This window comes from Vigna radiata, chromosome 4, assembly GCF_000741045.1.
Source record: "Vigna radiata var. radiata cultivar VC1973A chromosome 4, Vradiata_ver6, whole genome shotgun sequence".
Classification (NCBI taxonomy): domain Eukaryota; kingdom Viridiplantae; phylum Streptophyta; class Magnoliopsida; order Fabales; family Fabaceae; genus Vigna; species Vigna radiata.
In genome coordinates, this window is record NC_028354.1 from 12129170 (window position 1) to 12147060 (window position 17891).

Here is a 17891-nt window from a genome sequence, read left to right on the forward strand (position 1 = left end):
GGCTCGGTTTTTTGGTAATCGAGACAGTATCATTTTTTTAAAATTTTTTCAGACTTTAGGATACTGATTCACCATGGAATGATTCTGCTGAAATGTCAAATTATAATATTGTAACTTGACCAGGTTGTGTGCCCCTCTAATATCAGAAACAAAATCAGATAATGATGACACTAACTTGGTAAACCAAATTTGCAAATTTTGAGCTATCTCATCAAAATTTGTTTTTGCAAACTAGGTGAGTTGATCAAATTTATCTCTTGCAAACACTGAAAATTCAGAGGATTCATAAACCCTGTAGAGGTCTTCAAACACAGTTCGATCAATTACAGGAGGATCTGTGACCGAGATCGACAAAAAAGCAACTACAAGAAGCAAAATTAGAGCAACAGCCTTTGCTCTCATTGTGAAATGTGGTTTTAGCACTTCTTTCACCAAATATTTCTGGCATGAGAGTCTCCTTAACAGGACTCGATTCGGAGATCTAGCCACACTCTTCTTCCTTTACAATTTCATTTGAAGAAACATCTCATTCCTTCTGCGAGCCTTCATATTGGGCATCCTTCATGATTTCTGAATTCGAAAAGCTTTCAAATATGAAGTTGTCCTCTAATTCCCATTCCCTAAAGATTTCAATTCATGATTTAGGTTTGTAGTGAAGAATCGGGATCAAAACAAAGACCCAAGATTTCATAATTTCAGAAACCCAATTTGATAAAACCCAGAACGCTTTCCCTTTCCGCTCTGCAACCGGACCACCATAAAAGCAACCCAAAACCCAATTTGATTTCTTCGCGAGTTCGTCCTCCTCAATTGACACAACCAGAAAGCAAATTGTGCCTCCATGACTCAATCTTCTCCACCCCAACCTGCACACAGAACCACATAAACAATGTTCGCTCCATCATTCATCTTCTTCACCCAGAAACTCAAAAATTGAAGAAACCAAACTCAAAAATCACAAATCATTTTCATGGTGCCTACCTCCATTGACGCGAACGAGTTCTTTTCTTCCTGGCAAGCACAAACATGAGCTTCAATCGCGAACTCCTTAAGCTACCATCCATGGTCGAGAGTTGCACGCCTCCATCTTTTCCACAACGGCACGGGAGTAAGAAGGCAGAATGTTTTTCCCCTTTCCCCCATCTGAAGAACCCTAATTTTGGAACCATAAGGATTTGTGGAAACGAAGAAGAGTTCCTGCAAAGACGACTGAGATGGAACCCTTGTGGAGGCAGCACCGCTACAACCCTCATTGTGTCGCGTCGTCGTCGTTCTTTCACCACCATTGTAATGCCATCGATGATCCTCCTAGTTTGTCTGCCAGAAAGGAAGAAGAAAGAAGCTTGAAGAAGTGAGAAAGGAGGAAGAAGATAGGTGCCCCTAGCAACCCTTTCGTACAAAACAAAGAAAGGGGGAAGAAGATTGTGTTGTTTGAGAAAAGACTTGGGTCACCTCTTAACCGAGGCATTAAGTCTATTCTAGATGAGTCATCAGATGAAAAGTCTGACTTGCAAAAAAAAGTAGGTAAATTTTGCAGGTTATTATGTCTCGGTTGCTCTTATAACTGAGGTAATAGACTTTTTCTACTTCAGTTTTCAAAGTACCGAGACATATAACTTTACTATTATTACAAAAATGTCACCACATTTTTATATGTTTCGATTTTTATAAAACTGAAAGATATATCACGCTTTAAAATACAGTTTTTTTACTATGTTGACAAACTTCTTCATAGAGATTTTTTGAGTTAGAAAAAGAAGAAAAAATAAATGTGTTATATACTAAAATTAGTTTGTATAAAATTTAAAAGAAAGTATGCGAAAAACTATTACAAATTATCGATGTATAAATTAATTTTAGTTTAAAATTTTAATTTATATTGTTTTGTTACTTTTTATCTTAAAAATATTTGTGAATAAGCTTGCTTAAAAAACCGATATGTAAGTATTTTTGTCTTCAAATATCATATTATACAATTTTTTATGTTTTAGATGTTAATTAAACAGTTTGAGGTGTTATAAAAATTTAACATGATGACATTGTACAATATGATAGATGATAATAATATGAGTTGTTATTATAATATTAAAGAATATAAATTCATCCTAAACACATGAAATCACACTCAAAAGTTAGATTATTACAATTTTTTAAAATTTAAATAAAATTTGAAAAATATATTTCTTCAATTTTAATTTATTGATTAATAGTTATAAAGAGTTGAACCATCAAAATTGAGGAGATGATGTGTCACTATTTTTTAACAAGTCATCAACTTTCACGTATTGGAGATGTTATCATTCATTTCTTAAGAAAAATATTGACTCATATTTTTTAACAATATACTCAAATTAAGAATGTTCAAAATAATTAAATTAAATTTAAAAGCAACCGTAGTAATAGAACTAAGAAGACTATTTAACCTAAAAAAAATAAAACTATTTTTTTTAAGATAGAATTAATTTTTACATTATTTAATATCAAATTTTCAAAAATCTAATATGAAACTATTTCTATCTATTAGTTTATGCATAAAATCATTTTAGTTTATGTGAATATTAATTTTATTTGTTAATGTTGGTATGAAAAAAGAAATGTCTTATTCTTATATAATTGATTTGGTAAAATGTTAAATATCAATAGTAGTAAGTATTTGGGATCTAAGATTCAATTTGTGACGTATGCTCTAACAAAATGACCCTTTTGAGAAAGAGGCTCTTCATTAGTAGATTGGGACATCTTCTAAGTCAAAATTAAAACTTCCTTTAAACTTCCATTTTAACTTATTATCCAAATATCAATGCTAATCTCACTACATTTGTCGTGCTGCATGACAAACACTTAGACAAAGTGAAAAACAAAAACAAAATCATTAAGAAAAGATGTTTTGTACATTGTTGAGTGAGACAGTAACCTAATTAAAATTTAATTTATTTTATTGTAGCATAAATGCAAGTAAAATTATTTTTTTAGTCAAAACGTTTACATTGTTGAGATACAAATAAAGTCTCATTCTTGAATTATTTAATATTTGATTATGAGGGAAAGATTATAATGAGACACTAAATTTAAGAATACGTTCTTGTATTTGAAAAATAAGTTTAACGTTATACATTTTATATGTTTATCATGAAGGATATTAGGTAAAGAATGAACTTTATTAGAATAAACCTCTTAAAACCTTGTGATGACCATTTTATTAAATCTGCTACGAGCTAACGTTGCATGAGAAAATAATAGTCACACACAAAGTCAAAAACAAAAAACAAACTCAAGTTTATCTGATATCAACGTTAAGAAAATTGCAAATAGATTAATTGATTTTTTGGTATAATATTGCTGCCATACGATCATATATATATATATATATATATATATATATATATATATATATATATATATATATATATATATATATATATATATATATATCAAGGCTTTATAGTACAAATAAAAAATAATGTCCTGCATAGCTCGAACTTTTATGAAAATTATATGAAACGTTGCTGTAGCTGTAACGATTATATTATTATTATAATTATTATTATTATTGTCGTTTTCGTCATCACAAATTCTAACTTAGATTTGTCCGTTTCAAATTAGCAGGGCCACAGGATACCCGTTGTTTTCAGTAGTGTAAGAAATCGACCATGTAAAAGAGTCTTCATTTTAAAAATAAAATTTGTTGTTTTTGTTATTTATCCTTTTCTTCTACCTTATTAAAATCTTTCTTTAGGAAAATAAATGTTTTACTAAACTCCTTAATGATTATTTATCTAAACCAGGTTAAAGTTTGTTTCCTCAATTTTTACCTCATTATAATTACAGATTCCCGATGTGACATCTCCCGTTTGAAAAACATTATTAATTCAGTCAAAGCTTTTTGAAAAGTATTTCTTTTTTATTTGAAAATTTGTAGTCATTTATATGTAAAATTAACATACATTACTGTTGATTAGACTCTTCTGTTATTTCTGACTATTCGGTCTCACATTGATAATCGTTCGGTCTTATTCGTTTAGATTTATTGTGACCATTCAGATTTTAGCTTGTGTTCGGCCTATATTCGGTCTCCACTATTAATGACCGTTCGGTCATTCGGTGTTGTTTTCTGTACTGTTTGTTGTTATTGCTTGAGTTAACTATATATGGTAACTAACTTCTGCGTTTTGCAATTAATTCAATCACAAAGTATTTCAGATCATCTTTCTCTCTGTTTTTCTCTCTTGTTCTTTCTTCTTTGGGCTTTCTGGGTTTTCTGTTTTTGTGTTTCACGCTCGAACTCAACAATTGGCGTCCACCGTGGGGGCAGTGAATCAAGAATCTCCAGGAACGATGGCAACCAAGTTCGACATTGAGAAGTTCAATGGTTTTAATGATTTCGGGCTGTGGAAGATCAAGATGGAGGCTATCTTGATACAGCAGGGATGCGATGAAGCGTTGAAGGGTGAGTTGAACATGGGTGTTGCGATGTCGCAAGAATAAAAGAATGGTTGATAAAGCAAGAAGCGCAATCATATTGTGTCTTGGTGATAAGGCACCGAGGGAAGCTACAAAGGAGAAGACTATAGTTGGAATATGGGCAAAGTTGGAATCTTTGTACATGACGAGATCGCTGGCTCATAGGTTGTGTCTGAAGCAACAACTCTATTCGTTCAAGATGATAAAATCAAGAACCATAGAGGAATAGCTTCCAGAAGTTAGCAAGATTGTTGACGATCTAGAGAATATTGACGTGAGGTTGGAAGATGAAGATAAAGTTGTTATCCTGTTAAATGCTCTTCCAAGAACCTTTTAGCATTTTAGGGATGCTTTGCTCTACGGTAAAGATCGGGTGATCACGCTAGAGGAGGTTGTGACGTCAATTCGAACCAAGGAGTTTCAAAAGCTCCAAGATTCGAAGGCAACCGAGGAGGTGGCATCTGGGCTAATTTCGGTGAAAAGGAAATGGAAGAAGCAGACTGGAAATGGGAAGAAGTTGAAACCAGAAGGTGTGAAACAGGTGAGATGTTTCAAGTGCCAAAAGATTGGACATATCAAGAAGTTATCTCCAAAGAAGGGAAAGGTTTTCCGGTCACAGGAAACTGCTGATGTGGTAGAGGCATCTAAGGGATATGAATTTGCTGGTGTTGTGGTGGCTTCGTCAAAAGATTCTCAAAGGAGCTGGGTCATGGATTATGGTTGCACCTATCACATGTGCCCGATAAAGGAGTTCTTTGAGAGTCTTTATCAGAAGGAGCATGGAAATGTGCTGCTGGGTAACAACAAGGCTTGTCGAGTGCCAGGAGTGGGGTCTATGAGGCTTATGTTTGATAATCGGGAGATGGTACTGCAGGATGTGAGGTATGTGCGTGAACTGAAGAGAAATTTAATTTCAATAAGTTTATTTGATCTTGGAGGTTACACCACAAAAGTTGAAGATGGAGTGATGAGGGTGTGTTCTGAAGATTCTGTGGTTGTTAAAGGTAGAAGGAATAATGGCTTGTACATTCTAGAGGGTTCAATAGTAATTGGTCATGTCTCGATAGCAAGTGGGAAGACTAAGAATACCACTCGGCTTTGGCATTGAGGATGAGGCATATCAGTGAGAAGGGCCTTGAAGAATTGGAGAAGCAAGGCTTACTTTTGAGAGATAAACTGCAGAAGCTGGATTTTTGTGATCATTACGTCTTGGGAAAATCACCCATGATATCGTCCGGTCAAGGAAAGCACTTAACCAAACGACCATTTGAGTACACCCATGCTGACTTGTGGGGGCCTGCAAGAACTCAAACTTATGGTGCAGGATGGTTTGGCTGAGAGGATGAACAAAACAATTCTAGAGAGGGTTTGGTGCATGCTGCTTGGATCAGGGGTTGTCAAATGCTTTCTGGGGAGAGGTTGAAAATACAGTCTTATACTTGATTAACAAGAGTCCGTCTTCGGCTCTCAACTATAAAACACCAATAGAGGTTTGGAGTGGACAACTAGCTAATTACTCACACTTGAGGGTATTCGTCTCTTTGGCGTTTTCTCATGTCAAATGTTATAAGTTGGATGCCCGAGCGGTGAGAAATGTATTCCTTGGATATGCTAAAGGAGTTAAGGGATACAGGTTGTAGAGGTTAGATACTAAACCTTCAAAATTAATCATTAGTAGGGATGTCGTTTTTTATGAAACGAGAATGGCAATGCATGTTGAAAATCCTGGAGGCGAGAAGAGGACTCTCATGGAGGTGGAGCATACTATTGATGGAGTCGTTCAGTTGTTGACTGAGGAAGACCGAACGGGTGAAAGGCAAGACGAAACCGTTTGATCATTAAAAGAGAACCGAACGAGTGAAGTGCAAAGAAATCTTGCTAGTTACAAAAGGTATATCTGGTGATCTGAGTCACTGAAGAGGAGCTAGTGTTAATTGAGGAATTATTAGCTTATTCATGATAGAGAAAGGAGGATCTTTAAGCCAACCAAACGGTTTGGAGAGGCGGATCTGATTTGTTATGCCTTGAATGTTGCTGAAGATCTTGAAAGCTCGGATGAACCAAGAAGTTACAAGGAGGCTCTTGACAGCAACAATCGACATCTTTGGCAGGGTGCTATGGAAGAAAAGCTGGAGACTTTGAGGGAGAATAAAACCTGGAGATTGATGGATCTACCAAAGGATAAAAAGTTTGTAGGTTAAAAATGGATCTTCAAGAAAAAGGAAGCTATACCAGGAGGTGAGAAATAAGGTATAAAGTGAGACTTGTTGCCAAAGGCTTTACTCAGATTGAAGGTGTAGATTATCATGAGATTTTTGCTCCTGTGGTGATGCACTATTCGGTCAGAGTTTTAATGGTGATAATTACTCATCGCAATTTGCATCTAGAACAGTTGGATGTGAGGACTGCATTTCTGCATGGAACTTAGAGGAAACCATTTATATAAAGCCACCAGAGGGATTTGTTGTGGATGATAGGTGTGCCTGTTGTAGAAATCTCTTTATGGCTTGAAGCAAAGTCCAAGACAGTGGTACAAGAAATTTGATGATTTTCAAGCTGAACTTCAAGCGGTGCAATTATGATGACTGCGTGCATACTCTGAACCATGACAGTGAGGTATTGTATCTTCTTCTATACGTGGATGATATTCTGATTGCCAGCAGTGACAGGAACATGGTTCATGAGATGAAAGAAAAATTGGGTGGTGCTTTCGAGATGAAGGAGCTAAGGGAAGCAAGGCGGATATTGGGCATTGACATAAAGAGCGATAAACTGGGTGGAAACTTGTTTTTATCTCAAAAGATTTATTTGTAGAAGGTGATTTCAAGGTATCGGATGACTGAATCCGAACCTGCTGGCACACCGATCGGTCAACACTTGAAACTCACCAAAAAACAATGTCCGAAGACCGAGGATGAAAGGAGGAAGTTGGAATATGTTCCGTTTTCAAATGGGATTGGGAGCATCATGTATGGCATGGTCTGCACAAGACCCGACCTGACGCATGGAGTAAGTGTTCTCAGTCGATTTATGGTTGATCCTGGACAAATTCATCGGGAAGCGTTATACATAAGGGGGTCTCTTGATACTGGATTACTCTTCCAAAATAACTTTCAAGGTGGAGGTTATATTGAAGGTTTTGTTCATTCAAATTTTGTCGGGTGCATGGACACAAGGAAATCCCGTTTGGAATATGTGTTTCCATTGTTCGGTTCTACTGTAAGCTGGAGGTTTACATTGCAATCGGTTGTTGCCCTCTCAACCACTGAAGCTGAATACTGTGCACTTACTGAAAGGGTAAAGGAGGAACTGTGGTTAAAAGGCTTCATTCGGGAATTGAGTATTGATCAAATTATGTCTGTGTTCGTTGTGACAGTTAGAGCGCCATACATTTGGTCGACCGTCAAATTTACCATTCTAGAACAAAGCATATTGACGTCAAGCTGCATTTTGTCAAGAGCATTGTGGAATCCGGTGATGTCCAAATTTGCAAAATTGCATTTGAAGACTGCAGATATGCTGACTAAGCCGCTTGCTAGAGAGAAGTTTCTGAAGTTGTTGTCCAAGATTGGTTTTTTACCGTTCGGTCTGTAATTGTGTACCGTTCGGTTTGTTCTTTCTTGTAATAGTCGAGTCTAGGTGGAGATTTGTTGATTAGACTCTTCTATTACCTCTGACTGTTCGGTTTCATTTTGATGACCGTTCGATCTTATTCGTTTAAACTTGTTGTGACCATTCAGTCTTTAGCTTGTATTTTTTATACTCTTTGTAGCCAACTTTTTCTTTTTGGAATTAATTCAATCACGAAGTATTTTTATATCATTTTTCTCTCTGTTTTTCTCTTTTGTTACTTTTTGGATTTTTTTTTTCTGTGTTTCACACTCAAACCCAACAATTACAAAATAAATATCAAAATAAAAAATAAAAAATAGATATTGAGTAATGATCAATTGAATTAGTGTAATTAATTTGTGGTGTAGGAAAAATGAACACCGATTTTGGATTTATGCTTTACAATGACTTGAGTTCTGAAAGCACGTGAAGCTCCGCTTGTTTTGTTCTAGTACGTAAATTCCTGGAAATTTCGATGCCTTACATGTGAGAAGCTTGCTGTGACAATGGGACCAATAACCATTAGGGTTAATTTAGGACCAAAGGACCACTCTCAATTATCTCTGATAAAATTGCATGGCTTCATTTAATGTTTAATATCATTTTCTTCACAGTTTTTCATTTACATATTTATTTATTTATTTTGACTGCTATTGTTTTTCATATAATTATATGATATGTCTAATTAAGCTGTAAAAAATAGGTTTTCATCTCGAAATATTATTCACTTTAGAATTATGTTCGTTTCAATTTTCTTTTTAAAAAATGTTTTAAAAAATATTTAAAGTATCTTAGATTGTAATTGGTAAGTGATATGAAATTATTAAATACGGTTGGAATAATCTTCAATGTAATGATAAAGATTACTTCATACGTAATAGGTATATTACATTTAAAATAAGTGACACAAAATCATTTTATGTATATAGACGTCACCACATAAATTCATGTTGTTTAACATAAGCAATTACATGGAAACTTGTTAAATTACATATATTTAGACCATTTTATATTGCGCATAAAATGTATGAGGTATAAGATGAAAGTAAACAATTATATTTCAGACTCATCAAGACTAGGATATGCATGTATATATTATAGGAGTTATTGTACCATTTTAATCGTTGAGAAGTGAAAGAATAAAAACTAGAAAAAAGAAATGCAATGTATAATAAAATTGTGGAGAGATTTTTTGGGGATAGTTAATGAAATACATATAAATAGGAAAAAGTTTTTTTAACAACGATTTTAACGTATGATAACTTATAAATTGATCCATTTCAAATATTTTAATAAAAATAAATTCAAATAGATCAATAAAACAATCATCTATATTTTATTATTAAAAAGTTATTAAAAAATGTTAAATATCTACTTTCGTATAAATATTACACAAGAGACAGAAATATGAGAATACTCCAGTTAGTTTGACTAGAATTAATTATTAATTATAGAAAGATATATGGAGAGAGAAAGAAAGAAAAGAAGAAGAGTGTGTGTTATAAAAAATGATTGGAAGTTAATGTTACGTGAAAATTTTGTTCTGTATAATGCATCAGTAGTTTAGGACTTTACGTGAGCTTTTGAAGCTCAATATATTAGTCCCAATAAAATATTACATAAAAATTATTTATTATATGTCTATTATTTATATGGATACTCAATTAAAAAAATACACAAATATTTTAAAATTCATAAATATTCATAAATATTTTAAAACTTTATAAATATTCACAAACATTTTAAAACTAGTAGATACTTTAAGTATTTGTAAATATTTTAAAAAAATATTTTTATAAATTTTTGAAGTAAAATTTAAATAAACTTATAAAAAATATATAAATTATAGTATAAATTAAAATTAATTTTAATTAAATTTAACTTAAAAAAATATAAATTAATTTTAATTTATTTAAATTTATCTTAATAAAATATAAATTAATTTTTTTTTTATTTTTAAAGGTAATAAATACATGTTAATACAAATGATAATACTTATTTTCAATCTATTTATAAATGGATATTAAAATATCTGTTATGTGAATAACAAATACTCATAAATATTAACTATCTCTCGTAAATTTTATTCATATAGATTTAGATTTTCTTTTTGTCATCCTTAATTAGAACTATATTACAACTATATTACAGAGTAAATTTTGTTAAGAAAATACATTATTGTATCCTTTTGGTTTACAATATATATGCTATGCCTATAGGTATCTTCTTTCTTTTGTGCTAAAAAGGTAATTGTCAAACATATTTATTTTTGTTCCACACTTTTTTTCTCAAAATAGAACAAATTGAAACAGACAATAAAAGGAATACGAAAGTCTTAGAAGTTTCGAGAATAATTTTATTCAACAAAAGTTAAAAAAAACAAACCATATCTTTGATATTCTTATTTTATTTAGTATTTCGAAAAAATCATCCATTTATTATTGTAAAATATATTTTAATGTTTCTACTTTATTGTTGATCTCCAACTTCTATGCGTAACTAACTATCTATATAATTATCAATCAAGTTGACATTTTTTCTATCATGTTTTTTATTTATTAACTCAATAAAAAATAATTTAAAAATATATTATAATAATGTAGTAATACAGAGCATGGATTAAATAAAAGGTGTAATGTAATTATATGTTTAAATGAGTTTCTCAGTTATCATTTTAGTATATGATATAGGTTTTACATTCTGAAACAAAACATGAGAACTGAAAAGTTAAACCTAGCATAGCACTGTAAATACTTTTACTCAGATCTGAAACAAGTGTTCAAGAAAAGAAGATAAACACTGAGAAAACTTGACATTCACATCGTACACATAATCAGATATGCATGAGAGTGTTACAGTAACAGAAATAAAAACGTGGGCATCGTCTACATTTTTGCCATTGTCGACTATCTCGTAAGATCTTCGTGCACATGGAAGTGATAGCGTGGTACTACCGTAGGATACCTACAAGTACAGATATTTTTATTAATTTTTATTAATTTTTATGTTTTTTTTTTTTGTGTTTTCATCTTGAAAATACACTGATTTTACTGTATTACTTTTTTTAAAAAAAAAATATATATTTTATAATATAAAAATTAATTTATGTGTATTTGAAAAACACAAACACAGAAACAAAATTGAAACGGCCACAAAATCCAAATTACATACCTGTCTTGTCTATACAAATCGCCTATGCGTCCATTGAGGTTTCATAATTTTCTGGAGTCATCACGCCCTGTCTCGCACTCCCTTTGCATCATTAAACCTTGTTTGGCTAACATAAGCACTGATTTATTTTCATTCTTCCTCATAACGCACTTTCTTATCCCTACTTTATTTATAGGAATCATCACACTCATTATTAGTTATTCAAACATAACTAGGAACCATTAATAAAACATAAATTTAAGAAATAAAAAATAAGACAGGAAAAGTAGTTGTCTTGTTGACGGAAAGTGTGACCATCTTTAAATAGCCATGCTCTTCTGCAGCTTCTCAACAACACATGGATTATTGTTCCTCTTTTCCTTTGTCCCGAACACACTTCAACTCCACTCATTCCCTTTAGTGCCTCTTCAAGTTCCTTCTTAGATAAGATTTATGCAAACCTTCCTCCACCACAAACAACTTCGCTTTAAATTCTCTCAGCTTCACTGAGTTCGTTATTTAGTTACTCCAACCATGAGAGAACCGCACAACATAACAACCACCAACGACGACGTCCCGTCTGGCGTCGTTTTGTTCGGGAAGTACGAGTTGAAGAGGTTACTGGGAGTCGGCGCGTTTGGCAAGGTGTACCACGCCACCACTGCCGGCACGCGCCAGAGCGTGGCGGTGAAGGCCGTCAGCAAAAGCAAGGTCTTAAACGGAGGTTTTGCTGCCAACGTCGAACGTGAGATCTCTATCATGCGCCGCCTCCACCACTCCAACATCATTGACCTCTTCGAAGTACTCGCAACGAAGACCAAAATCTACTTCGTCATGGAGTTTGCCGCCGGCGGCGAGCTCTTCCACGCGGTAGCCAGAAAGGGGCGCCTCGAGGAGGACGCCGCCAGGTTTTACTTCCGGCAACTCATCTCCGCCTTGAAACACTGTCACTCGCTCGGCGTGTTCCACCGCGACCTCAAGCTCGATAATCTGCTGCTCGACGAGAACGGGAATTTGAAAGTCTCCGATTTTGGGTTGAGTGCGGTCACGGGTCAGATCCGACCCGACGGGTTGTTACACACTATTTGTGGAACCCCTACCTATGTGGCACCCGAGATTCTGTTGAAGAGAGGCTATGATGGTGCGAAAGTGGATCTGTGGTCGTGCGGCGTCGTTTTGTTTGCGCTCACTGCAGGTTATTTACCATTCAATGATTGCAACGTCACCGTTTTATTCAGAAAGATTTACCGCGGTCAATTCCGGTTCCCTAGGTGGATGTCCAGTGATCTGAGGTACCTCTTATCACGCTTGCTTGACACAAATCCCGAAACCAGGATTACCATTGATGAAATCTATCAAGACACGTGGTTCAACGCGGGTGAGGACCAGTACGAACCGGTTCGGGTCAAGGAGAGTGAATGCGTATGCGGGGAGAGCCGAACCGGGTTCAAGTCGCTGAACGCGTTCGACTTAATTTCTTTTTCGACAGGTTTGGACATGTCGGGTCTTTTCGAGGACCCGAACGGGTCGGATTCGGTGGAACGGGTTGTTTCTGCCGTGGAGCCGGAGAATATTATAGAGAGAGTAGAGGCGACAGCGGAGGAGGAGAAGGTGGTACTAAAGAGGGAGAGAAACGGTGGTGGAGCGAAGTTGGAAGGGCAGGACGGTAATTTGATAGGTCTCGTAGTAGTTTACCGGTTAACGGAAGAGCTTGTAGTGGTTGAAATGAAGAGAAGTGAGAAGGGAGGGGAATCTGGCGCGAAGTTTTGGAAAGATAAACTGCGCCCTCTGCTTATTGAATTGGCAGGTGAGCGGGAAACGCCGGTTTCCGGTGACTTTTGTAACATATAGCTTGGTATCTATGTTTTTTGGTCTGGGTACCAATCAGGATCCATCCTTTTTATGGATTGGGTTTATGTTTTGCAGAATTTGTAAAATTAAATACGTAATAAAGATGTTTAATGGAATTTTAGAATACTTTAATACACATTTATAAGTTTTTTATATAACTGCAATAAAAAAATTTCCACGGAATTAATCTGAAGAAAGCTGAATTAATTATACTTAGGTAATTAGTTTCTGTCATGAGTTCTTGAATGAAAATAGCATACTTAAATTGACTATTTGACATTCATTAATGGAATAAAATTTTCTTTTCAATTCTTTCGACGAGTAATAAGAATTTAATTGAGTTTTTTTTAATAATTATTAGGGGGAGATATGATTATTTATAAGAGAAAGAAAATTTAGTTATGAATGAATTTGTAGGGAAGTCTACCCCCTTCATAAATGAGAAGAATATCCACTCACAAAAATAAATTGTGACATCTTAATGGTCACTACTATAAAACTTGATCATCCTCTTATTAAAGAAGGTTATAGATGACAGCTTGACTTTAAGAAAGTTTACGAAAAACCTAACCTTAATCATCCTTTTCATATATGTATTTCACAATTATCCAGTACTCAGATATTTATATAATGGAATGACAATTATCCATATTTGTTTCATCATATACATAACCTTATTGAAACGAAAACCATGTCCAAGTAAGTGTACTCGATAGTTTAAATAATTTAAGATTTGTCTATTCCATTTAAAGACCTAACTTAATTAATATAAATAGAGTTTAATTAATAATAGAAACTAATAATTATATGATGTTAGAGATCAATTTAAGTTTTAATTCATAAATTAATTATATTTGTTTTTAATAATTTAGATTATTTTAAACATCAATAATTTTTAATTTATAAAATAAGGTTTAATTTAATTAATTTAATGACTTAATTTAGTTTTGTCGCTAAACTAATTGTTATTTAATGAGTTCCTTCTCATGCGTCTTAAACCGTCTACCTCTTATTATTGGAATGACTACCACGACTAATAATAAACTTGATTAATTCCTATAGATTTTCTTATATACTGGTTGAAGAATCACGTTTAGGTCTTAATTTATATTAGTGGTTTATGTTTTAAGTAGTTGATTGAAGTGATCTTATGAAGCAATAACTTATTCTAAGTTCTAATGAACTTTCTTAAGTACATATTTATATTGGATTAACTTTGAAGTAATATTCAATTTGTGTGTATGATACTTCTTTAAATTTATTTTCACATGTTGTGTAATAAAATAAAATAGATTAATTGTAATAAAACTAACTATGATTTGTTGCACTCTTGTGAATATAAAAGATGAAAAATAGAAGATAAGTTTTATTCATTGTCCACTACATAATGACCGAGGCTATTAAATAGCATTACAGGAGTATAGAAAGTTGTAAAATTGACTATGCGGATATCTAGTTACTGTTTCTTAATAGTACGCTAGACTTATTCAAAACCCAACGGTCCTTAACCACGTGGGACCACTATATAATTTATTAACAAATTCCCCTTTAAACTCAATATTATATCAGTTTATACTAGACTTTGCGCACACTCCTAGTGATTTGCGTAACTTCAGGAAAGTATCCAGTTTCAATGGTTTGGTCATAATATCAACAATTTGTTCTTGTGTCCCACAGTGCATCATGTTGACAAATCCAGTCTTGGTGAGATTTCGAAGAAAGTGAAATCAGACATCAATATGTTTACAGCGACCATGCATTACTGGATTTTTTGAAAGCTCAATAGCAGATCTACTGTCACAGTAAATTACAGTAGTATCTTGGTTTTGCATACCACACAATTTTTCCAACACCCTTTTCAACCATATAGCTTGACAAGCACATGATGCTGCACTTATAAATTCTGTCTTTGTAGTTGATAAACTTACAATTGGTTGTTTCTTTGATGACCAGGAAACAACAGCTGAACACAATAAGAAAACATAACCAGAAGTACTTTTTCTATCATCTAAATCACCTGCATAATCACTACCAGTGTAAGCTAAAAGTTCATTGTCTCCTCCCTTTTTGTAGAAAATGCCAAACTCAGTTGTTCCCTTTAAATATCCGAGCACCCGTTTAGCTGCCATTAAATGCATTTCAGTAGGAATCTCCATGTACCTGCTAATTAAGTTCACTACAAACATCATATCGGGTCGAGTAGATGTTAGATACATAAGACTTCCCACAATTTGTTTATAATAAGTGGTATGAACCCTTACACCAGAAATATCCTTTGTGAGTTTAACACCATGAACAATTGGGTTTTGTACTGGATTGCTTTTATCCATTCCAAATCGTCGCAACATTTCTAATGCATATTTCTTTTGACATAAGAAAATGCCATTTGTTCGCTGCATTACTTCAAGACCCAAGAAGTAACTCATTTTACCAAGGTCTGTCATAGCAAATTCATGTTTCATGGAGCTTTTGAATTTTTCAAACATCAACTCATCATTGCCAGTAAAAATAAGATCATTAACGTACAAACTTACAATTAATATGGTACCTTCCTTTTCTTTCTTTATAAAGAGAGTATGCTCATAGTCACACTTCTCAAATCCTTCCTTCAAATAATATGCTTCTATGCGGCTATACCAAGCGCGTGGTGCTTGTTTAAGCCCGTATAGGGCTTTCTTCAGCTTATATACTTTATGCTCAACCCCTTTTTGCTCATAACCACAAGGTTGGTCTACATACACGGTCTCATCCAATTCTCCATGCAAGAAGGCCGACTTTACATCTAGCTAATAAAGTGTCCATCACTTTTGAGTTGTAATTGCTATCACCAAGCGAATTGTCTCCATGCGGGCCACTGGTGCAAATACTTCAGTGTAGTCAACTCCATACTCTTGTGCATACCCCTTCACAACAAGTCTAGCTTTGTACTTGTCCACTTCTCCATTCTCTTTGAGTTTGGTCTTATAAACCCACTTCACTCCAACTTTCTTTGCTCCTTCAGGTAGTTCCTTCAATTCCCATGTGTCATTCTTGTTTATTGCTTTCATCTCCTCATCCATGGCTTTCCTCCATTTTGGAATTTGTACAACAACTGAAAAGTTTGTGGGGTCATGTTCACCAGCTGCAAACATAGTCAAATTAGCTTATGGACTGTCTTCAAAGAGTCCCTTTTCAGTTTCATAGTCTGCCATCCAACATGGTGGTCTTCTACACCTTTGAAGAGGACTAGTAGTATTTTTTACAGTCATGCGATCAGAGGGAACAATACCTTCTTGTGAGATATCAGGATCATGTTCTGAGGTATCATGGCATACTTGATGTTCGACATCAATAACCTCGTGTTCGTCATTTGCATCCATAGCTTGATCACTCCACTCTAAATCACATGAGACGACTTCTGCATACTTCTTATCCCAATCCCAACCTTTATCTTCATCAAACACAACATCCCTGCTGATGATGATCTTTTGTGAAGTTGGATCATAAAGTTTATAAGCTTTTGATACTTTACTGACTCCCAATAAAACATAACACTTACTTTTATCATCTAGCTTGGTACGTGTAGCATCAGGCACATGAACATAAGATAGACATCCAAAAACTCGAAAATACTTAACTGAAGGCTTGACTCCACTTTAGGCTTCTTCAGGCGTTTTATTTCTCACTACTAATGTGGGACTCCGATTCAAAATATGTACAGACTAGGTGGCAGCTTTAGCCCAAAAAGTTTTAGGCATTTTTTTTTCTGAGAGCATACTTCGCACCATGTTCATAATAGTTTGATTCTTGTGTTCTGCAATCCCATTTTGTTGTGGAGTGTATGCAGTCGTCAGTTGCCGACGAATACCATTGTCAGAGAAAAAATTGATGAAGTCTTGAGAAATAAATTCTCGCCCTCTATCAATGCGCAAACATCTGATTAATGAGTTAGCTTCTTTTTCAACATGAACTTTAAAACTCTTAAAAATAGAAAGAGCCTCTGACTTTGCAGTTAAGAAATAAATCCAAGTCTTCCTACTAAAGTCATCAATGAAGGTGAGCAAATACCTTTGTTTGCTGTTAGAGATAGGTGTGATTGGTCCATAGATGTCTGCATGAATTAGTTGCAAAACCTGTGTAGCCCTCCAATTACTCTTCTTTGGAAATGAATCTCGTGATTATTTCCCAATCAAAAAATCCTGACACAGTTTAGTTGGTGCTTTCATCATTGGTAAACCATATACCATATCTTGTTGGTAAAGCGTATTTAAACCCTGAAAACTTAAATGCCCATATCTGCAACGCCAAAGATGCATTTTATCCTCCGTAACAGTATGAAAACAAGTAGATTTGGCTGAGGGAGAGCTGACATGCAGTAAATACATGCGATTGACAAATATTTTAGTTTCTATAACCAAGCCATGCTCAGGATGAAACACTTTGCACTTGCCATGTTTGAACAAAATACTAAGTCCCTTTTCTTGTAACTGACCAATACTGAGTAAGTTGTTCCTTAAATCTGGCACAAAGAAGACATCAGTAACAATATATGTGGTCCCATTCATGTGTAACCGAACATTGCCTTTGCTAACTACTGTCATACTAGAATTATTGCCTAGTTTGACTGAATCTTTGTAAGTTTCATCAAGATCTGAAAAGTATTCCTTCTTCCTGCACATGTTGTTACTACATCCAGAGTCAAGGAACCACATAATGTCCTATGTTGCCTTGGTTATGTCTTTATGGACCATCAATAGCATTTCCTCTTCATTCTCAACATAGTTGGCCTCTTTCCTTTGGTTTGAACATTCCAACTAAAATGTCCAAGTTGGTGACAA

At 34.3% G+C, this 17891-nt stretch overlaps 1 protein-coding gene across 1 annotated transcript; it reads left to right on the forward strand.

Annotated features, from left to right (window-relative positions):
• The first annotated feature begins 11254 nt into the window (after positions 1-11254).
• On the forward strand, positions 11255-13190 carry LOC106759600 (CBL-interacting serine/threonine-protein kinase 14). Its single transcript, XM_014642851.2, has one exon. The coding sequence runs from the start codon at positions 11758-11760 to the stop codon at positions 13072-13074; it is 1317 nt and encodes a 438-aa protein (XP_014498337.1). The 5' UTR covers positions 11255-11757; the 3' UTR covers positions 13075-13190.
• The last annotated feature ends 4701 nt before the right edge of the window (positions 13191-17891 follow it).

Excerpts from the sequence above, each read along its gene's own strand:
- LOC106759600 (XM_014642851.2), top strand. The coding sequence starts at position 11,758 with ATGAGAGAACCGCACAACATAACAACCACCAACGACGACGTCCCGTCT.